The sequence below is a fragment of the Haliotis rufescens genome, unplaced genomic scaffold, assembly GCF_023055435.1.
Source record: "Haliotis rufescens isolate VD_foot unplaced genomic scaffold, xgHalRufe1.0.p SCAF_42, whole genome shotgun sequence".
NCBI classification, from domain to species: Eukaryota; Metazoa; Mollusca; class Gastropoda; order Lepetellida; family Haliotidae; genus Haliotis; species Haliotis rufescens.
In genome coordinates, this window is record NW_025964135.1 from 1,881,218 (window position 1) to 1,905,423 (window position 24,206).

Below are 24,206 nucleotides of genomic sequence, written 5' to 3' on the forward strand. Positions count from 1 at the left end.
TACACTTGTTGTATCTGTACAACACTGTCCATGACTTGTACAACACTTGTGTAGTTTTGTCTGTCAGTCTGTTGTAGGATTTCATGATTTTTTGTACAAAATGTGTTACGGATGTACACTGATCCAATTTCTTTGTTGTATTATTTGAAATAATTGTTCTTTTGTTTTTGTTTGAACAGTAAGTTTTATTTGTGATTCTGCTTCAGTGTAAAACTGTCAGTCAGTGCTCTGCTTAAGTGCTTCTGTGCAGTCATTGCCTGCTTCGTGCTACCATTTGTATCAGTTTTCAACATTGTATTAGTTTACCTAGGATATTTGGATTGTGGATTTGATAATTTCTGAAGCAGCAAATAAAACAATCCTGCCTTTTTGGGGTTGAGTGTTTTCAATTTAAGGGGTGGGGTGTATGTCCTTAAATAAAGAGCTGATAATGTCCATAAGACTGAAATTTCCTTGAGTTTGGGTGACTTCCATTTTTGTTAATTCACTCCTTTAGTTAATAGGGTAAATTTGGCGATATGGTTCTCTTAACATTTTGTCGTAAAATGTTGACTTAAAATGATACAGAGCTAGGAGTCTGCATCAACACAGAAAACTGCTTTGAAAATTCTCAAATCATGACCAAGTATTCTTCATTGGTTATACATGCAACTCCTTGTTCGTAAATATACAACACCATCCTTCTATATTCACAGCGACCTCTCGATCAGGTAACGTGTGCTATGTTCAGCCGACTCTCTTGTTCAAGCTGTTTGCCTATACATGTATCATGCTGTCAGCGTTCAACTCATGTCCAAGTGGTTGCTTGATCTTTGTTGTATCTGCATGTTTATTCACTGTGCAATGTCGAGCACATTTAAAAAAAGAAATATATCAGAATTAAAATATAATAAAATCCATTTTTAAAAAAACAAGTTTTTCAGGTATTAAAAGAAAATTTGTCAATGAAGATTTGGAAATGATTCAATTGAAATTATCTAAAATAAATGATGAAGCTTGAAAACTTTCTTTCCCTCTCTATGATTAGGAATATTGGAATACAAGCAATCACTTTATTATGTTTTTTGCTAACATATCAGACATTCATTCTTGCGGTGTACTTATGATTATTAATATGCATATTGCGCTGCCACACTGGTATTTGGTACTTTATTATCACTGGAATACAGGAATATGCAAATAATCTTATTTAATCATTATCTCTATGCGCGCCTATGTAACTCTTGCTTATGATGATATCAGATATATCACATTCAACATTAAATTATATCACGTACTTAAAGAATATGATGTACTTATAATATAACACTGACACATATTTGATATGCAATAACACCTATATCAGTATATCAAGTTTAAATTTTGAAAATGTTGAAACAATGTATTTATTAGTTATTTTTTATAGTCTCTCCCTGTGCTTTAATGGCTTCATTCTTGACCCTTCTCCTCTGCGTGGGTCAGAATTAGGTGTCAACTTCTTCTTTTCAAGTCTGTCTTTTTCATTGAACTCTAAATATAGTTTAGCTTAAGCTTTTTAATTTTCAAAATTGGTAGATAGTTAGTGATTTACTAGTTTTCACTCTGAGATATTCTGTTGTTAGATGTTGTGATTATTTAGTTAGTGTCAACTCTCGTCAAGAACGTGAATAATGTTCATATCACATGATGCATTATGTCACTCTGTGAACCAGGTCATAATGCTGACAGCACAAAATTTAGTGGTTACCATGGTTATTGCATACCCATGTTGCAGAGAAGGGATTTGTCTTGGCAGTGAAAATTCCCAAATGGCAATTTGAAAGTTTCAATTCATTTTGATATTTCTTGTATAAGGCTTTATGAGGTTAATTTGTATTTCATCATTACCAGAACCACAACAAAGACTATAGTTAATCTGGCTGTAACTTGAGTAATATGAAAGAATCGGGTGTTGTTGAACTTTTTATGAGTAGTATACAATGTTAAAATACCTCTGAAATTTAAAAAAACCAAAAAGAACTTTATGAAAGTCCTTTTTGCCTGCCAAAACACTTAGTTTGAACTCCAAGATACATCCCTGTATAGAGTCTCCAGGAATAGGATGTCATATTGACCCACGTCAAAATTTGGCCATCAGCATCATTTTCTTTGGTCTGTTGTTCAGGTTGCAGGAGATTTCATTACTTAATTTTATGATGACAAAGCCAGTGATATTTCTATAAAACAGATCATCCAGTGTTGGTAAACATTGAAACCACCATTTCATCAAGCTGCATCTGAAACGTCACAGCCTCATGTCCACAAACATACCCTTCCTGTGTTCAGGCCAACGATCATCCAGCATTTCGGTTTATTCTCTACCCATAACAGCTTGAAAACATTCTTCAGCAAATCAATTAACATTTTGTTAAGCGATGTAAGCATGTGTTCAACTTTGGTACTTACCGTTTCCATTGCGTGGAGGTTTTGTTTCAGACCTCAGTCCTGATGTTGGCATGGATTTCAATGTTTACATAACATTGGCTACATTTTCTCATTGGGACGTATCATATTGTCTCATTGGGACATATCATAATGTACATTGTGCTACATTTTCTCATTGGGACGTATCATATTGTACATTATGATACATTTTCTTATTGGGACGATTCATATTGTACATTGTCTCATTGGGACAATTCATATTGTACGTTGTGCTACATTTTCTTATTGGGACGATTCATATTGTTCATTGTCTCATTGGGACGATTCATATTGTACATTGTGCTTCATTTTCTCATTGGGACATATCATATTGTACATTGTGCTACATTTTCTCATTGGGACGATTCATATTGTACATTGTCTCATTGGGACAATTCATATTGTACATTGTGCTACATTTTCTCATTGGGACATATCATATTGTACATTGTCCTACATTGTCTCATTGGGACGTATCATGTTGTACATTGTGCTACATTGTCTCATTGGGACGTATCACACTGTACATTGTCTCACTGGGATGTATCATATTGTACATTGTCTCATTGGGACGTATCATATTGTACATTGTGCTACATTGTCTCATTGGGACGTATCACACTGTACATTGTCTCATTGGGACGTATCACACTGTACATTGTTCTACATTGTCTCATTAGGACGTATCACACTGTACATTGTCTCATTGGGATGTATCACACTGTACATTGTCTCATTGGGATGTATCATATTGTTCATTGTCTCATTGGGACGTATCACACTGTACATTGTCTCATTGGGATGTATCACACTGTACATTGTTCTACATTGTCTCATTGGGACGTATCACACTGTACATTGTCTCATTGGGACATATCATATTGTACATTGTCTCATTGAGACATATCATATTGTACATTGTGCTACATTGTCTCATTGGGACGTATCACACTGTACATTGTCTCATTGGGACGTATCACACTGTACATTGTTCTACATTGTCTCATTGGGACGTATCACACTGTACATTGTCTCATTGGGACATATCATATTGTACATTGTCTCATTGAGACATATCATATTGTACTTTGTGCTACATTGTCTCATTAGGACGTATCATACTGTACATTGTCTCATTGGGACGTATCAAGAAATATGTTTTCTGTGTACATTTAGGACTGACGATTTGATATTTGGAGTTTGTGGCAGGGTTCCTGGGATTTTGTAACATTAGAAACCAGATTTTATTTATTTAAAACTATGAACCTGATTTTTTACAAAGAAAAACACCTTGCAAGAATGTAATTTTTGTGGCATGCAATTTTTTTTTCAACAGTCTGAAGCAAAATTTCTTTTTTTTCGTAAATATTTTGGGACAGTTTATTTTTTAAATTAAAATCTTAGTCCCCTCCCTGTATAACAAATAGTCAGTCCATTATGAAATGATCTCAGCTGAAGAAATGACAACCACATATGCTATATACTGCCGGAAACCAGAAACATTATTGTCAATCAAGACTTTGATTCCCCAAATGGTTACAATCTGTGAAGCCCATTTCTGGTTTTCCCTGCTGTGATATTGCTGGAATATTGCTAAAAGTGGCATTAGACCAAACTCACTCACTCACACACTCCTATGTGAAACTGACAAACTTTGTGACTAGTGCTGATGGAAGCATTAGGGGGGACTAGACCCTGGGAGAAGTCACAACAAGCGAGCTTTACATCCTTGAAACACTAGTCTGTTGGCCAGCTACATGTACCTCAAAATTGATTACAGTCTCATAGTCTTGGTTTCGCAGAATGTATTAATTGCAATGTGTTGGTTTAGACTTAAAATGGGAACTATCCCATTGAACAGTCTCCCTTTAACTCACTCACTCACTCACTCACACTATTATTGATATGAAATTTTCTTGCACTTGTTTTCTTATTTCCGGCAGTAAATTTATGTATCTATTTTGAGTATTCATATCTATATATATCCATAAATTTTGGAGGATCCGATTTTCAGTGTTCATTTAAAAAACCCCCGATTCTTTCGTACTACTAATCTTTCATGATAGTAATATGAAAGAATCTGTTGGTCCTTAACTTTTTTTAGTAGTATATGTTTTCTGTCTGTGTTCCATTCCCCGATGAATGTATATTCATGTATGCATGACTTAATTTCAGCTATTGTTATCTCTGGAACTAAAACTGTAAAACCCAACGAGCAGATCAAACTTACGTGTAACGCTTCTAGCAGTCGGCGGGATCCTGTCACCAGTCTAGAATGGTATAAGAACGGCCGGAAACTACAGGAAGATCGCAGGAATCTGATTTTGAGGAATTATGGGAGAGAGGAATACTATGTTAGCGAACTTTATGTACGTAGAACGCGTGTTGAAGATGGCGGACGTTACACTTGTCGAAGTCAACGAAATCAGGAGAGTATTGATGTGAGGATTGAAGGTAAGTGGGTGACCCTTCCACATGGCCACGACTTCTCATTGGCCCAAGATCGAATTGTGACAGAAATTTCGGCCATAGTTGTGGTGACGCCAATTCCAGAACACCCAGGATATGAGTGTGTGTCTCAGTGTAATAGCTAGTGAGAAATGTTAAAGAGAGTGCTGTATATTTTGACCTCAACGATACGGGTTATATCACTCTCTTGCTTTACCTATACACACCAGTGTGAGACATGTTAAACTCAAGTTTCTTAGAAGTCTATGTTATTGTTATTTGTGAAATAGAACACGTTCAATATTCTTTGAAAGATTTTTCGCTGTTCATAAGACGATACAATTATATGATTTCAAATGTTTTTCACTCGGTGCCAGACCAATTTAATTTCTTGTTTTAAAGATCTGCTGGTCAGCTCATAGTAAGTTATATCTATTTGTTTTTGTTTAACTATTTTGATAAAATGATCTTGTCTAGTAACTTTTAATATCAAAATATACATTGACTTTGACATTTTGACCATGAAAGTCTTCACCTGAAGCAAAAGGGAAGGTTTTTTCCCCCAAACAATGGACCTGAAGCAGGTGAGGATGTATCGCACAAATAAAAATATGGTAATCGGCACAATCAAGTAATTTTGAGGTTATTTTTCAAAATGTTGATTTTGATTGTTTTTTCCCCCCTCCTGCTTTAGGGGATACATTTATAAATCAAGTAATAAATTTGGTCTGGCTGAATTGGGAAACTTGAAAGTGGAAGCTGTTTTTGCTCAGCTAAAAAAAACTATTGAAATAATGCAATGAACATTATCACTACACGGTGGTATTATGACTGATATGTACAATTTTTTAATTTAAAAAAAAAAATGAAATATAAATTTCTGTTTTTCATACGACAGTTGCTTACAGTGATATTAAAAAACTATTGAAATAATGCAATGAACATTATCACTACAGGGTGGTATTATGACTGACATGTACATTTTTTAAAAACATTTTAGAAATAAAATATAAGTTTCTATGTTTCTGTTCTACGACAGTTGCTTACAATGATATTAAGAATTCCATTTCACCAATGAATGCATTTACAAAATATTAAAGAAATATGCAAAGTAAGAAAATAATGTCGCAAATATGTCTTGATGTGAAAATTGGTGTTTAGTGCAGTGATGGCATATCGTATGTGATGTTTACCACATTCAGTATATATATCCAGTTTATATCCGCCCAGTTAGGAAAGTGTTATTCCACGTCTCTGTACCGGGTGAATGTTGGTTATACCTTGGTTATTACACATCACAGCCTTTGTGCCAGATGTGTAGTTTAATGTATTTCTTTGTTGCTAGCTCAACGTCAGTGTTCTGCATCTGAGTTCCGCTGCAATGATGGCCAATGTTTGGATGGTGCTGCTCGTTGTAACGGCGTCCCAGAATGCATTGATAGCTCCGATGAAGCGAATTGCCGTAAGTTATATGTCACTGGTCCCTCGTCTCGAACATAATATGGTTGGCATGGCGGATTTATTGGCTTGGGACTTTTTTTGTGAATGAGATTGAGTCACAAGCAGTATATAGGCCACCACTAATTGGGGCGCAGGAATCAGATATAGGCCCATGGACCCACGTCGCTGTTGTGATCGTATGAGGCTGAATTTAACAACTAAATACCGTATCCGATGTAATAAGCGCCCCGCTCTAATAAGCGCCCATGGTGATATTTGCTAATATATTTGCTAGTGAACAATCCCAATTAGCACCCCTTCTGATTGATCAATGTACACAAGACTTCTAATATTCTAATAAGAGCCCCCTATTTCCAATTTTGAGAGCGCCCTGGGCGCTTATTACGTCAAATATGGTCTATAAAATCTCTGATGATCCTGTTTGCCAGCTGCCCATGTCACTGACCCCTGAAAACTGTAAATGAGCCTCCATTTCTGAGCAATATGGATCACCTTGCCCTATATTTGTAATTCCTGGCCAATCATTTCACAGGTAATGGGTCACATGACCCATGAGCATGCACCTCAGTATGCAGGTGCTCAGGTGCTTGCTGTTCGATCATTGGTGGAAATAGGGTGGGGTGCGCAGTTGAAACATTCGTAACAATGAGACTTGCAGTAGTTTTATAGGTTAAACACTGTGGCTATTGGCAACATAGTTTTCTCAACAACATTACATTATTACTGAACACAAACAGCAAATCACAAGATGAACAAACACCTCGTTTCCCGAGCAGCTGAATCCACACTTGAATTCACACGTGATTCATTTGTGTGGTAGATTCAGGGAAAGATTTTGGAAATTAGTTCTACTTATTTCTGTGATGGATCACTGGCAATTCTGTTGGCCAAGGTCTGCAGATACCTAAGCTGTGCCAGGATCTGCTGATGCAAGGATCTGCTGATGCCAGGTTTGCTGTGAGGTCGGTCTTTGGTTTGTCAGCACCATACTGGGTGTCCCCCACCGTGACATTGCTGGAATATTGCTAAAAGCGGCGTAAATCATACTCACTCACTCTACCCCCCCAGAACCATACTGATCCTCACCAAAGTGTAAACATCTGCCATTTGGGTCACTTCTGGTTTTCCTCCAACATTAAGGAAGCACGAGTGGCCTGATTTTCTAAGGTGCTGCAATTTCCTATGCAGAGTTGCTTTCCTTTGGCATGCAACAAACCTATGACAATCCGATTGAGTCTCACTAAAGTTGTAAATGTCTGAGACCTTCATACTGCCGATATTCCTTCACATCAACTGAAATAAGTTTCCCTTCACTCCCTATCTGGGGCGGTCGGATAGCCTAGTGGTAAAAGCATTTGCTAGTCACGCCGAAGACCTGGGTTCGATTCCTGACATGGGTACAATGTGTGAAGCCCATTACTGGTGTCCCCCGTCGTGATATTGCGGAAATATTGCTAAAAGCAGGGTAAAACCACACTCGCTCACTCACTCACTCACTCACTCACTCACTCACTCACTCACTCCTTGACCGCCTCCGTGGTCTTGTGGTAGAGCGTCCGCCCGGAGAGCGGAAGGTCCAGGGTTCGATCCCGGGCCGCGTCATACAAAAAGACGTTAAAAGATGGTACTTCTTGTTACCCTGTCTGGCGCTCGGCATTAAGGGGCTAAAACAAGGACTGGTCGGCTCGGAGTCAGTATACTGTGTCTGAGTGGGGTATTCATGTTAAACTGCGGCATGGTATCTCAGTGAGCTAGCACTATAAATCGGCATCAGTCCGGACTAGTACAAGCAGCCACACACACACACATACACATGCATGCACGTCGCTATATAAGTGCAATAATCTTGGACGCGACATTAAACCCAATTTCACCTCACCTCACTCACTCCTTTGTTGCAGCATGCCGAGAGGATCAGTTTGAGTGCAGGAATGGCCAGTGTATTTCCGCCGAGGGGCGCTGCAACAGAAACTATGACTGTGCTGATGGCAGTGATGAACAGAGTTGTCGTAAGTTGACACAATTTATTCCTGTGATGGTTAGGGCTAATCATTTGATTTGGGGGGGACAGGAGGGAGTGGGATTTAAAACAAATCTGTTCCCCAAAAATGGTTGAATAAAATAATTTGTCTTAATAATATAATTGGTGGTACTGGATGATTTGTGAAATAATTGAGAAACAGAAAATTAAGTGTTCGATTCCTAAAAGAGGACTCGCCTCGGGAAGTGTGGTTCAAGTTGTCAAGAACTACGATATTTATCATTCAAAACTGGTTTCCCCAGGAGATTTCACTTGGTGATCTTCTTAGGAGATATGGGGTGGTCGGGTAGCCTACTGGTTAAATCTCGTAACGCTGAAGACCTGGGTTCGATTCCCCACATGAAAACAATGTGTGAAACCCATTACTGGTGTCCCCTGCCGTGATATTGCTGGACTATTGCTAAGAGCGGCGTCAAACCATACTCACTCACTCACTCACTCTTAGGAGGTACAGCTTCAATGAACATTGCATCACAATGTTGTGCAGACCCTTGTCATGTCACTGATCTCTCCGCCACAGAAGCTGGTCAGATGTACATGTGCCGCTCAAGACACTGATTATTACTGTTTACACACGGAAAAAGATTAAAGAATAATTTTACATGATAAAAAGAATCTCACGCGTGTGTCTTTTGACATGAAATATATCAACACTCGTCAATAAATATCAAATTCGTGTTGATATATTTGATATCAAAAGGCACTCTAATCAAAATACTTTTTTTGCACAATATAATGGTATAATTTTTTATATTAGTGTCGAGTCGTCTAGGCCACCACCATTCAATGGGCAGGATTGATCCCTTAGGCTTGCCAGAACCCAACGATCGCGATATAACTGAAATACTATAAAGACGACATTAAGCCAAATTCATGAACTGACAGATTTGAGTGAATTTCTATGTTGTAGCCTGTGGTGATGATGAGTTCACCTGTGGAGACGGACGTTGCATCCCAGCTGCCCGCCGTTGTGACCGCCGACCTGACTGCGCTGACCGCAGTGATGAAAGCGGATGTGGTGGGTGTTTAAGTGTTGTTTATCCTCCCAAACTGGCTCCCCCAGGAATTATCGCTTGAGTGAGATCAAGCGATATCTACATTGTGGATATCGCTGCAATGAAATTGCACCACAATGCATTGCAACCCTTGGAGCTTTTTCACTTTTATTAACTCGTGTTGATATATTTGATATCAAAAGACACTCGGGTGAAATTCTCATTTTCAGGAGTCTGTTTTCAAGATTTGTACTGTTTCAACAAGCGTGTCATGAATAAATTACCACATTTTCAAATTTACAAAGGCGGGGTGAGCATTTTGTTGATTCCACAATCTGATCATGAACGTTCCGAAAGGAATTAAACAGATTTCAACAAATATGCCAACCTAGGGCTTGTAACACAAAGTGAATTTGCATGCCGACTGCCGCAAGTCTAGTTCAAAGTATTGATGCTACGATTGTCTTAGGGCTAACATTGCTTTGTGGAACGTGGCCCTTGTTCTGTAAGACAAAGTGACTTGACTGTAACATGGACCTGTGTTACAATGAGTAGAACAGGCCCAGCCCTCATTCAGGCCTTACAGCTAATCTGAAAATGACCTTAGCGTGGCCTGTCATGTCATTTTCAAAAGACCTTGATGATTTGTATACATTTTATTACTGTGAACAGTACTTAAATATAGACATGATAAGACATGTCCTTATTAACATGGGGGCACGGGTGGCCCAGTCGTCTAAGGCACCGCGATTCGCTGTGCAGAGTTGTGTCCCTTGGGCACGCCAGAAACCTATAATTGTGGGTTTGAATCCCGGTTCGCCCCGTTTATGTTTCTAGGTTTGTCAGCACCATACCCGTGCTCGTGGGTTTCACCGAAGTGGTAAACATCTTAGACCTTCATTGCTTCGGGCTTTCCTCCCACATTAAGCCGACACGCCGCGATATAACTGGAATACTGTTAAAAGCGGCGTTAAACCAAACTCACTCACCTTATCAACATCAATACAAAGATGAAGGTGGGAATATTGTTAAATGGTCTCAAAACCATACTCACTCACTCACTAATCATTAATTTATCTGTTTTAACAGAATGCAGTGCAAATGAGTTCCGTTGCACTGATGGACGTTGCATTCCAAGCAGTAGACGCTGCGATGGGACTCCAGACTGCCGCGATCGCAGTGATGAGACTAACTGTGGTAGGTTGCTGAATCTGCAGTTTAGTCAAGTGTTCCATCAGTTGCAGATAAATGCCATGACTGTCACTCATTGCTGTTCAGACACCTGGATCACACTAACAAGACTGCGAGACTTATATTTAGATGTTGGAATATTGTTAAATGGGTCTCCAAAACCATACTCACTCACTCACTAATCCTTAGTTTATCACTGTTTTATCAGAATGCAGTGCAAATGAGTTCCGTTGCACTGATGGACGTTGCATTCCAAGCAGTAGACGCTGCGATGGGACTCCAGACTGCCGCGATCGCAGTGATGAGACTAACTGTGGTAGGTTGCTGAATCTGCAGTTTAGTCAAGTGTTCCATCAGTTGCAGATAAATGCCATGACTGTCACTCATTGCTGATCAGACACCTGGTTCACAGATCAGGGAATAACATGCTTTAACATCACTAACAAGACTGCGAGACTTATAACATATAGTATCTTGTATATTACGGTTCATATCACTATGGGTCGTTACTAATGTCATCATAAATACATTGTTAATGTTATACTTTTTGTCACCATTTAATGAATATTGCAAGCACTATCTAGACTGGTACCCTTGACATTATAAGTTGTTGCAGGATCATGACGGGTTTTATGCGTCCCTCGTTAGGTTTTGTACCATGAGGACCAGACGTCTAGCTCATGGTACAATCTCATTAAAATCAGATCTTAGTTCTCGCTACCGCTAAACAAAGAGAATGTTCTTTTGTTCAGGTTTCAAATTTTTAAGCGAGAATTTGTCAAAATATGTTTTGAAGCATAGTCGCCAATTTGAAATTAGTGCCGTAAAGCACGAGAAAGCTGCCTTCTGATTGGCTAATGTCGACTTCTTGTCAGTATTAAGCGAGAATTTGTCAAAATATGTTTTGAAGCACAGTCGCCAATTTGAAATTAGTGCCGTAAAGCACGAGAAAGCTGCCTTCTGATTGGCTAATGTCGACTTCTTGTCAGTAATTCCATTGGTCGGTCAGAGTTCGCAAAAGGTCGGTCTGACATGACCCGTAATGGGATGTCCTCAGATCTTCGACATTAAAATAATTCAAATAAATTCCAAATTGATAGAAAACAGCTGCTCAATTGAGCTGAGATGAGCTTGTGCTATGTCACGTGACATCCATTGGTAGCTTTTTGCTTTGAAGCGGGGTATAAAGGATTTATTCTGTCTCTCAGAAATCCACGTGCAGCCTGTAGTGCTCTTGGCGGGGTATAAGAAATTTATTCCCCCACTGAGAAATTTATTACCCCCCAAGGCGAGTTACACAGTATTTTATTAAGATCACATTGACCAATCAGATCTCATCATTCTGACATGGAGGTATGATAAACAAGTATATAACCTTAAACATCACGGTTCATATCAAGACGGGTCGTTATTAATGTCATTATAGATACATTGTTAATATTATTATTGATATCACATTGTTAGTAACATGCATATACTAATTTTTTGGTGTGTGTTATTGTCACGAGTAGCACATTGGCTTTGTCACCAGTAATGTTTCGTATATTACCCATAGGGACAGAGATATAAGTGACAATGTTTTCAGTAATTCTCACTGAGTATTTTAATTTTGGCTTCATGTTACTTGCTATTTCATTCCCATTGTCCCATTGTGTTTTTTATTTTTGACCTCTATGATATGAATACATTGTCACAAATAATTGAAGGTGACGTCCTTCATTGTTCATGTCTTGATTGAGATCAGGGTGCCGCTGTACACTGCGAAGTTAGGTGGTCGTAACTCCCATACCTTAACAAAGGCTTACGATCGACGTAGTGCTAAGGTTGTTTTGTACAACTGCACCCAGGAAATCCAGACATTTCTCAATTTTATTAGAAAAAAGACTATGGGTAATATCAGAGATAACCTATCGCAACTGGGAATGATGGATTACCTGCCCCTGAATTAGTGTAGAAAGTACTCAGCCATGGTGCAGAACTTACAACTTGAATTCTGTCGTGACAGATAGTCCGTAACTCCTTGTAGACGGTTGGTTATGTTCTACATCTGTTATAATACTCATCCTCACCGTCCTCATGGAACTAACCACCATATTTCTCTCATGCTAGTGGTCACATGTTCCGCCAATCAGTTCACATGCCAGGATGGTTCGTGTATTGACGCTGCACGTAAATGTGATCGCACGTCGGACTGTGCCGATGGCTCCGATGAATCTGGTTGTGGTGGGTTAATTTCACTAACTTTTAGAGGTAGTATTTATTTTATTGCAATACTCGACCCATATTCACAAAGTGATTGCAGTTCTATGTTTATCGGGACATTGGTGGCCCAGTCATCTTCTCTATGACCATGGATTTGAATCCCAATTCATCCTAATTATATATTTAGGTTTGCCAGCACCATACCTCTGCTCATGGGTTTCACCGTGACTACGTCTATGACTTTCATCGCTTTGGTGTTTCCTCTTGTTCGCACTCACGCTGAAGACCCGGGTTCGATTCCCGACATGGGTACTGTGTATGAAGCCCATTTCTGGTGTCCCCTGCTGTGATGTTGCTGAAATATTGCTAAAAGCAGCGTAAAACCATACTCACTCCTCCTGCATTAAGCTGACACACTGTGATATGACTGAAATACTCTTCACAGCATCTTTAAGCCCGCTCACTCTTTCATTGTCATAAGTCCATGTTAATGTGTATGAGTGACGTAAGTGTAAGAGAGCTACAATCATTTTTGTGAATCTGGATCTCGGGGACTTTTTGTACTGTAATTTTGCTTTGGTTTGAGTGCTTTTAGTATTTTCATATTTACTTATTCTATCAGTGTCATTTGTTTAGTCAAAGTAATAATTTATACATTTCATTTGTTTTGTATATTTGTTAGGATGTATATCATTTCCTTTTGATTTTGAGACCTACCCCTGTATGTTTTACACAAAAGACAACTGTGTGACCAGTCAGTGATAAACCACTGGGAATACATCTTGAGTCTGTATACCCCCCGTTCCACCATTACCCGTGAATACATACAGCTGCTAGGCAGTGTAATCATTATATACACCAACATACAGCTGCTAGGCAGTGTAATCACTATATACACCAACATACAGCTGCTAGGCAGTGTAATCGTTATACTTCACCAACATACAGCTGCTAGGCAGTGTAATCACTATATACACCAACATACAGCTGCCAGGCAGTGAAATCGTTATACTTCACCAACATACAGCTGCTAGGCAGTATAATCGCTATACTCCACCAACATACAACTGCCAGGCAGTGTAATCATTATACTCCACCAACATACAGCTGCGAGGCAGTGTAATCACTATACTGCACCAGCATACAGCCATCATATAGCTGGAAAATTGCCGATAGTGGCATTAAACAACACACAAACAAAATACTTTTAATAGATATGTGTCACTTCTCCACTGTAGAGCAGCCATATATTTTCATGGGTGATGGAAGAACGTCGTGTAGACAACATTAGTATTGCGATGGTACTAAACTTGCTAAATGCAAACAAGTGTATATTCAAGGATGTATGTTTGTGTCATGGTCTGGAGTAGATTTTTCGTTAAGTGTAAGATTGCATGGTGTGAAGATAAAAACAGTTCCATTATGATCATTAACATTGTGACATACAACATCCCATATACTTACACACTGATATTGTCCTTTGTAGCGTGTAAGTCGAATGAGTTTAGATGTCAAAATGGGCAGTGTATCCAAGGCGAACGGCGATGTGATCAACGCCGTGATTGCAACGATGGAAGCGATGAAGAGAATTGTCGTAGGTTTTTCTGTTATGACACATATCTGCTAAATTCCCCTAGTGTCATAGTGTAGCTCTCTAGATGTGGCCCCAACCACTGCTAAATTCCCCTAGAGTCATAGTGTAGCTCTCTAGATGAGACCCCAACCACTGCTAAGTTCCCCTAGAGTCATAGTGTAGCTCTCTAGATGAGGCCCCAACCCACCACCATAGCTGTAACAGTCTACTGTAGGTGGTCACTCCACAAGAAACAATCGAGTAAATATGTATTAAAGTTTTCATATTGGCTTGTTTTTATTGCAACAATTTAATCAGAAGTGCAATATTGTATCCAGTAGACTCTATTGCAACAATTAAATCAGAAATGCAACAATATGTCCAGTAGACTTCCTATTGTAACAATTAAGAGTAGACTTTTTGTTGCAACAATTATTAAATCAGAAGTGCAATGATATATCCAGTAGATTTTCTGTTGCATCAATTAAATCAGAAGTACAACAATGTTTCTGTAGACTTTCTGTTGCAACAATCAAATCAGAAGTACAACAATGTTTCTGTAGACTTTCTGTTGCAACAATTGAATCAGAAGTACAACAATGTTTCTGTAGACTCTGTTGCAACAATTAAATCAGAACACTGTTTCTGTAATTTGAATATACATCTGTTATATTTCTCTTATAAGATTTAGTTAATTGCATGGTTTGAAAAAGCCAAATGAAAATCTAATAATCTTTACACAACATGTACTTAAGTTTGTAGGAATGAAGAAAATAAGAGGAAATTTAACAGTTATAAATAAATCTCAGAATGTTTTTGGTGCGAGTGGCCACCAGTGTCAGTGGAAATCCTTTGTATGAAGTGTGTGTGTGACATGTATCAGGTAGTTAGACTCCATCTGTATCCCTCTGTCTACTCTTCTTACTAGAGGTGTCGAGATACACTTGCTTTGTGTATCGCTGCGTATCCTGATACATGAGTCTAGATACGCTTTTACCTTGTGTATCGCTGCGTATCCCGATACGTGAGTCTAGATACGCTTTTACCTTGTGTATCGCTGCATATCCCGATACGTGAATCTAGATACGCTTACCTTGTGTATTGCTGCGTATCCCGATACGTGAATCTAGATACGCTTACCTTGTGTATCGCTGCATATCCCGATACGTGAATCTAGATACGCTTACCTTGTGTATCGCTGCTTATCCCGATACATGAGTCTAGATACACTTACCTTGTGTATTGCTGCGTATCCCGATACATGAGACAAAATACGCTTTCCTGGTGTATCGCTGCGTATCCCGATACTTGAGTCAAGATACGCTTACTTTGTGTATCGGTGTGTATCTCGATACTTGTAACACATTACGCTCGCTTGTTAAGCTGAGGTATTGTGAAAAAATGAAATTATTGCATTTTTGAAAACTGATACCCAATTAGTGTGATGCATGGGTCGGTGTATTGAGTATCAGGTGTAGATTTGCGATGCATGGATACCTCAGTGAATAGTGACACCATGCTGGTATCCTCTCACGCCACAACAAATCTGTTATTTGTTTGTCATGATCTCTTTCCTGCCTCTCATGCTTGTACAAGATTCTATGATCTCAATAAAGAGCCTATTCACCAAGTTTCTATAAAGAGGCTTAGCTCCATGATCTTGGGTATTATTTTGTTTAAAGGGTCATGGGTGGCCCAGCTGTGCAGAGTTGTGTACCTTTGGTGTGCCAGGAACCTGTGATTATGGGTTTGATTTACCCTGATTACGTTTCTCGGCTTGTCAGCACCATACATTGTTGATTTGTCCAAAGTGGTAAACATCTGAGACTTGCATCACTTCGGGCTTACCTCCCTCGTGAACTTACATGCTGCAATAAACCTGGAATATGGTTAAAACAGCATTGAACCAAACTCACTCACTTTGTTAACCACTAGCTGAGGACAAGAGGTATGTTACTCATATATCAACCAAGACAGAATTTTAAGATATTGTTTCTTCAAAGAGGTAGTTACTATCATTTGAAAACAAAAACAGCAAAGTTTTTTGGCAGTGAGTTGCTCCAAGGGGTGAAATGACAAACAAGTAACGACTTTGCTGTGGACTATAAATGATTGCACCAAGAATGTAAGAAAAGTTGGAAACTATAATTTGAATATCTTTGTCTTTAATTTTCTTCAATACATTCTGCTCGCATTTTTGAAAGAGGACAAGACATATTTCCTTGTTCCCCTAGAAACATGTAGGCATCCATTACACCAGGATTTAGGTTGATGAAACCCTGCTTGTGGAACCGCACTCACTCACTCACTCACTCATCCCTCGCCCATTACCAGGATCAAAAGCTTTGGAGGAATTGTCCCACCTCACCTAATATATTTATTAAGTCTACCAAATATTTGTTTGGGGCTAGTAGCCAAAACACCGTGATATATGACAAGATATATGACAAATCCATAATGCAAGACAAACCCTGTCCATTCTATTCTCAGCCAATCAGAACAAGGAGTCTTTTAGTGGGCGTGGCCTAATTATATTTCGGTTTATGGAAAAATAAACACACAAAAAACTGCTTGCTCAGTCAATTAGATGCCATGGAATCGCTTGGAATTTTTTACGAATAATTAATCTTCCAGGACTCAGTTCTCTTTTTACATGATCTGGAAAAAAACACGTGATTCCTGCATTAGGTTAAGTTGGTTGTAAGGTGAAGGGTGGAACCATTTACAGATCGTAGTGGACGAGTCGTCATCTTGAACATGCATGTATGTCCTCAGAGCATCATCCATCGTATCGAAATAGAATTAGTCCCTAACGTCTGTTCATCCTGACTATTTTGTGATAATGTTTACTCATCCGTATATTGGTTATTGTTGTGTATTATCAATGTCAAATTGTTTGCGTCTATATTTGTATCAGTTTGTTTCATTCCTTGAACAGATTTGCATTTCTGAAAAACGCTGATTGTTTCACATGTTAAAATTCAATTATATAAGTATTTGATTGAAGCTCATTTATTTGAATTTGTTGTTGAATCTGACGTAACATGTACGTCCAGCCATTATTAATTTAGATATGATGTAGAATTAATAGTATTTTAGATTTATCTTATTTTGTGTTTAGCAATAGATTGTGTTTTTAAACAAGTCATATATGGCCTCTTTTCTATCATAATCTCTCAAGTTTGTACCCAGTCCAGTACTAAAAAATATTGACGTGATGTTTAGTTCATTAACACAGTCACCCTAGAATGTAGCCAGCCGATACCTTGAACCACAACCATTCACTGATTCACCTTCTTCACCAGTGATGTAGTTTTACCAGAATTGCATGCATAAGTCTGTCCGTCTGTCTGGTCAGGTGTTGGTTGTCGCTCTAGCCAGTTCCGATGTCGGAGTGGTGAGTGCGTCGATCGTAGGCGCATGTGCGATGGACGCCGCGACTGTAGAGATCGCTCAGATGAATATAATTGTCGTAAGTAACGTAACGTGATCAGAAAAGACATGGATCACATCAACACGGCCGTATCCTAGCGGCTGCCTTGAAGGACTGGCGGGCATGTCCAGCATATCTATGTCTCCATACACGTTGCAGGCCCCTGCTGTGGCCGTTCCTTTGAACATGTATGAATTCATTGATTGAAGTTGGAAGTCATTCTTCTCAGTTAATGCAAAGTTGGCTATATTACCAGAAATTAATACTGGTATCAACAAATACTATGCACTGGAGACCAATATTGTTTGAAATTTCTGTATGAATCTAAAAAATTCAAACTTCATTATCAAGGACACAAAACAAGGGCAGATAACTCTAAGCTCATATTGAGCATGTTTCATTTGGGCCTGCACATCCAGTCATTGTGCTGACATGGCCGCATAGATTTTTGTCCCTGGTTTGTATTTTCTGAGTCAAAATTGAGATATCTTAATATTTAAGTTCATTTCTTACGTCATGGCTAATTTTGCACTGGCTGTGGGGTTATTTTCAACAGCCTGTGTTAAGCACAGGGACGTGGTTCTGTAGATACTTTTGAAACTCAATCATGTCGTCAGAACCAGGTGCCCTAGATGCTTCAGGATCCTTTAGCATATAGTGAGCCTCTTCTTCAAGGCAGCATTCAGAATATGGCCGTGTGCTTCATTTTCATATCGCTTCATTTGCCAAAAGTCGGAACTTTTAGATTTTGGAAAACATTTTTGGGTCATAACTGCAAATTATATCAATAATGCCCAAATTTGGGTATGTTGTTTCTTATTTTAATTCTCTTTATGGGAAACAATTTCAAATGAAAAACAATTGTATGTATTCAAAGTACCAATTTGATCATAGTCTTGCGTTGAATTTCTCATATGTTGTAGAAATATTTTATTTATTTGTTTTCATTGTCACATTCCCCATGTTGGTTTTATTTGTGCATGAATTGATGATCCTGTTCATTAACATGTTCTCCTCTAACAGAAATTTAATTCGATTTAACAAACTTACTGAATGCAAGCTACATGTTAAAACCAACAGGAGTTACTGTATTCTCTGTATTAACTGCCCTTGGTTCTCGAATACATTACTTATGGGGAGGTTCACCAGGGCTAGACATTTTTGTTTTGGTTGTTGAAAGTCCACCCAGAGTTTTGAAAAGCAAAAATAACAAAAAAGGAAAATAAATTCTATTGAATGTATCCTCAAAGCCAAAAGAATCTCGAATACCATGCATGTTGATTCATATATGAAGAATTACTCATATTCAAGAGTTATTAGATTGGTTGTGTGAACTGACACTCATGAACACATAACTTCTGGCATCACAGATCCATGACTCGACAAGGCCGTAGTTAACTTTTTTTGGTAGGGGGGGGTGGCAAATAAGATTATTTCTTTTTTATTGAAGTTAACTTTCACAAGGAAAAATGTTTTCTGTAAAAAATCCCCCCCCCCCCTTCTGGCTACGGCACTGCTCGAGATGCACCATTTGTCTCGTGCAGGATTAATGTGTAAAGTTTGGAAATCATGTGCAGAATATCGTGATAAGAATAAAGACACTCTGTGTAACACTTGACTGATTGTTAGTTTTGTCATTAAGTGGTACACACTGGAAACATCTCTTCTTAACATACATACTTCTCCATATGTTTCTATTGTTCGCGTTTCTTTTGGCGGTTTCAATTTTTTTTGTTAAAAAGCATACTTATGTTCATGAAGCAATTAGGGAAATGTCAGATGGGGTATTCTTCAGGGGGCATGAAGGTGAAGGGCATTCAATACATCGAATTCAGTAATTCTAAAAATATTAAACGCAAAGCGTAACAGATTGGCCAGATGGTTGTGTGCAGACATTACAAGCAGGAGTTGATGTTACTTTCAGCAACAACTCCCTCTTTGACCTGCACTCCGGGTCAGTTTCGATGTGGCAATGGCCAGTGTGTTGACGCTGGGTTACGATGCGATGGACGAGTTGATTGTACGGATAGGTCTGACGAAACTCGTTGTCGTAAGTAGCTTTGTTGCAAGGGAATGGTAGTTTCTCAGTGGCTTTGACTTCCAGAAGTTTAGACACCAGTGTCACATGTGGGAGAAGGTGGTGTTGGAGCTTTAAATAGTGCTCAGGCCCTCCTGCCTCAATAAAACAGCCCAGTATTAGAGGACATTTTAGTTCATGGTCAGCACACGAAGTTAATAAAATATCACATTCAGTATTTTGAATTTCTTGGAAACAAAAATCTCTCACTCACAGCCTTAAAATTCCGTCTTTTTTACGACTAGTTCAGACAAATTGTAAATTTTATTTTGCTGCTCGTCCTGCTTTCCCACTTGAATGAGACAAAACTGTTTGGTATGTTTTCATTTTCTGTCAGGTTTGTCCAGCTCCAATTTGTAGCAAAATCGAAGCATAGAGAACTGGTTCAGAATTACAGCCCTCAAATTCTACAAGTCTTTGAGGACTACCATCATTGAATTTTAACTTGCCCTAGACATAATGTAGTAGTCTCAGACTTGTGGACTAGCATGAATTTCAAAGTCTGTCTCACTCACTCACTCATGGTGATAAGTGCCCCTGTTTGCTCATCACTCCAAACGACCTGTGTTTGATTCCCAACATGGGTACAAATTGTAAAGCCCATTCCTTGTGTCCTCCGTCGTGATATTGCTGGAATATTGCTAAAAAGCAGCATAGCACCAAACTCAGTCACTTTCTGCAAAGCATCTCTTTCTCTGTATGGTACAATCTGTCAGTAGTGGACGGTATTGCCCCGCCAGACCAAGAAACACATCCTTCTCTCACATGTATAGTTGAACAATTCTTGTAAGGTACTTGCAATAATTTAGGACTTTTACTTCCTCTCAAGTAGACCTAGATCCTCTGTAAACCTCCGTCCAGCATCTGTCCAACGTCTATGATATGTTACCACTGTTTTACAATAGGCTTGTTGCATTGGTTATATTGTTTTGTCTGTTCTTATGTGAACATGTAACAATTGTTTACCATGTCCGTATTTATATTTACCAGATGTGCATGCTAGTCAACAAGAAAAACGTGTTTAAAACAAAATTGCAGAAATTCAATTTTTCTGTTGAATTTTTCCATTAACAAAATAAATAACTAAACCAATGTGAACTAATGAGTTATGAACACTCCACAGCACTGTATGAGAGCTTTGATCTGTGTTCAATGTTCAACTAATCTTTTCTCATATAATTATCGTTTTCTGTTTTTTGAAAGAGTCAATGAAATGCTGCACAAATGTCTCTTGTGTTGTGGCTTGATGTTCTTTTTCAGGTCTGCTTACCAAATTTATTTTAATCTTTTCTTGCCTAGATAGTTTCAGCTTTCTATTTAATGGGAATTATTATCTGTTGTCTGATATGTTTATTTGAAGGCATTTTTTAAAATGTCTCCATGCTTTCAAATTAGCCATATTAACATCAATTCAGAATTTGAAAATATTTTGTCATTTTACATTCTTTGAACAGACAAGAAGCTGAAAATATCTACTGAGACGTAGACCAAGGAACATGGCTAATTAATAAGTAATTAATTTCAGCCTCTAGAAGGACCTGCAGAGATGGGCAGTTTCTGTGTGGCACTGGCCACTGCCTTGACAATAGCAGGGTTTGTGATGCCAGACCTGATTGCCCTGACGGGTCTGATGAACAAAACTGTAGTAAGTAACGGTAGCATGGGCTCTTGACCCTCCAGATGGCGCTGCAACATAGAGTTATTCCCCTTTGTCAAGGTCAGGACAGTTACAGATTGTCCCAGTGTGTGTCAATGTCTGTTCCTTGTCCATGTTTCATGTTTGGATGATCACTGCACAATAGTCTAGATGAATTCAGCTTTTCCATCTTCCTGAAAACTTTGACTTACTATGTTAATTCACACTTCGCAAAATGTGCACAAACCTTAAGCTGATTAATTGTTTTAACGATTTCTCACTTGTTATGATAGTAACGAAGCACAAATAATCTTGTGTAAATTTGTTTCAAATGTCCATGTCATTTGTGTATGTCAATCCATCTGTAAACTTCCTTGTGGTCTGCCTTTCCTCTATTAACATTATTATCTCCCCTGGCTGAGGAATTCTTCTTTATAATGTGGAAGAATTTCCCCAGTCAGTATAACCTTACTTACGACTGATCCTTTTACTACAAAGGTGAAGGTCAGAAGGTTGGAGGTCATCTGCTTTCTAGATTGACTGTCCATGACCTTGACATTGGTTTCAGCGCCATCTTGCACTAAAATTCAAAGTGAGGCCAGAGATGGTGGTAGCTAGGGAATCAGTGCATTTTGGAATGAATTTAATTGGGGTTTCTGTACTTTTAGCCTGTCAAGAGGACCAATTTACCTGTGCTAACGGCCAGTGTATTCCCAAGTCAGGGTTCTGTGATGGACGCGCAGACTGTCGTGACCGTAGTGACGAGGGCGACTGCCGTAAGTATTTCAAATATTTCAATCTGTGAACGATTTTTTATTGGTCTGTTCAGAGATTTGATAGAATGTATTTTGCTTGAAATGATCGGAGATCCCCAAACCTGTGGAATAGTGATGTCCTTCTGAAAGGCATGATTTCATCGATTGGTAGAAATTGTTATGATTAAATAATAATCCTTGCTATCAGCTGCTTGTTCAAAGTTTTCTCATTCCTGAAAGTAAGTTTATAATTACCAACGAATTTTCATACTTCAACATAATTACCAATGCTGGCATAATAAAAGTATACCTTTCCTTATTTGTAAGAAGTCTCTGCTAAAAGTTGATTGTATGATGTCAACTTTATCATGAGCATGTGTTAATGAATCACCATGAAATAGTGTTTTCAAAAACGTATCCTGCCTCACCGGCGGTACTGTCATAAACACATGCAAAGTCAAGTCAATTATTCACTAATGAATGAGCCATGCTGTAACTGCCAGGTTGCATATCCATCATCAAATCTGCATTTGAATAGGAGGCTTATTATGCTAATCCAGTATACCATTTTTCCTCATACAAATGGGGGCACGGGTGGCCCAGTCGTCTAAGGCGCCGCGATTCGCTGTGCAGAGTTGCGTCTCTTGGGCACGCCAGAAACCTATGATTGTGGGTTCGAATCCCGGTTCGCCCCGATTATGTTTCTAGGTTTGTCAGCACCATACCCGTGCTCGTGGGTTTCACCGAAGTGGTAAACGTCTGAGACCTGCATCACTTCGGGCTTTCCTCCCACATTAAGCTGACACGCCGTGATATAACTGGAATACTGTTAAAAGCGGCGTTAAACCCAACTCACTCACTCACTCACTCATCATACAGATTGTTTGACTTGTTTGTAGTGTAAGTTGTTACGTTGTAGCCGTGCAGACCTGTGGCAGTGACCAATGGACCTGCACCAACGGGGAGTGTATCAGTTTGGCTGACCGCTGCAACCGCAGATACGACTGCCGAGATGGCACTGATGAATTTGAATGCCGTAAGTTTCAGTATTCAACATTCAACATTCAACATTTAAATATCACTCATGCACTGAAGATGAATACCTGTGAAGATTCGGATTAGAATAGGTCTTCAGCAACCCACGCTTGCCATATAAGGCGACTAAGCTTGTTGTAAGAGGCCTCTAACGGGATCAGGTGGTCAAGTTCGCTGACTTGGTTGATGCATGTCATCGTATCCCAATTGCATACTTCAATGCTCATGATATCAATCACTGGATTTTCCGGTCCAGGCTTGATTATTTTCAGACCGCCCTCATATAGCTGGAATATTGCTGAGTGAGGCGTTAAACAACAAACAAACTGAAGAAAACCTTGACTACCGCCTTGTATGTTGCTAACTTTGATAGTGCCCGGTTTGATCTCACATCCAGGACTCAAGCACTTGATGTTCTTTTTGTAATGGACCTACCATTTAATATTTTTGAAGGAATCAAATGCTCTTTTTGGGACTTACCACAACATTATTTTTCTGATCAACCAGTATGTCCAGCAAACTAGTCTTTTGTGTGGGGCAAATCCTAGAAAAAATTATTTTCAGGAACATTTGTTTTTGTGTTTTTATTAATCATTGAACCCCAATAGCTGACTGAACTGAGATGGCAATGAATGATTTGAATGATACCCTATTGCTCAGAAACACAGGGTAATATTGATTTCTCAGGGTCAATCATGAATTAACAACCATCTATTGCAGCGCCCCCTGGCTGCCGCTCTGACCAGTACCGTTGCAGTAACGGCCAGTGTATCAGTACCGCAGCTCGCTGCAACAGGCAGTTTGATTGTTCTGATCGCAGTGACGAACAGGATTGTCGTAAGTGTTTCGTATTCCATGCATTTTTGGGATTCTAGGGGGAAATATTGGCTTGACATTAATATTCTCTTCACTATGGC

General features: G+C 39.0%; 1 protein-coding gene across 26 annotated transcripts in view; it reads left to right on the forward strand.

The window, feature by feature from the left end:
• Positions 1–24,206, forward strand: part of LOC124121099 (basement membrane-specific heparan sulfate proteoglycan core protein-like) — a 257,025-nt gene that overhangs the window by 133,024 nt on the left and 99,795 nt on the right. For 7 of the 26 annotated variants that reach the window (XM_048382878.1, XM_048382879.1, XM_048382884.1 and 4 more), the window contains 15 exons: positions 696–710; positions 4,618–4,896; positions 6,236–6,352; positions 8,253–8,360; positions 9,303–9,410; positions 10,477–10,584; positions 10,787–10,894; positions 12,688–12,801; positions 14,267–14,374; positions 17,712–17,825; positions 19,711–19,836; positions 21,389–21,508; positions 22,168–22,275; positions 23,174–23,290; positions 24,010–24,126. In XM_048382878.1, coding sequence (XP_048238835.1) covers positions 696–710; positions 4,618–4,896; positions 6,236–6,352; positions 8,253–8,360; positions 9,303–9,410; positions 10,477–10,584; positions 10,787–10,894; positions 12,688–12,801; positions 14,267–14,374; positions 17,712–17,825; positions 19,711–19,836; positions 21,389–21,508; positions 22,168–22,275; positions 23,174–23,290; positions 24,010–24,126 — 1,767 coding nt within the window. The remainder of the gene's footprint in view (positions 1–695; positions 711–4,617; positions 4,897–6,235; positions 6,353–8,252; positions 8,361–9,302; positions 9,411–10,476; positions 10,585–10,786; positions 10,895–12,687; positions 12,802–14,266; positions 14,375–17,711; positions 17,826–19,710; positions 19,837–21,388; positions 21,509–22,167; positions 22,276–23,173; positions 23,291–24,009; positions 24,127–24,206) is intronic. The other 19 variants (XM_048382886.1, XM_048382887.1, XM_048382882.1 and 16 more) reach the window with 19 other exon arrangements.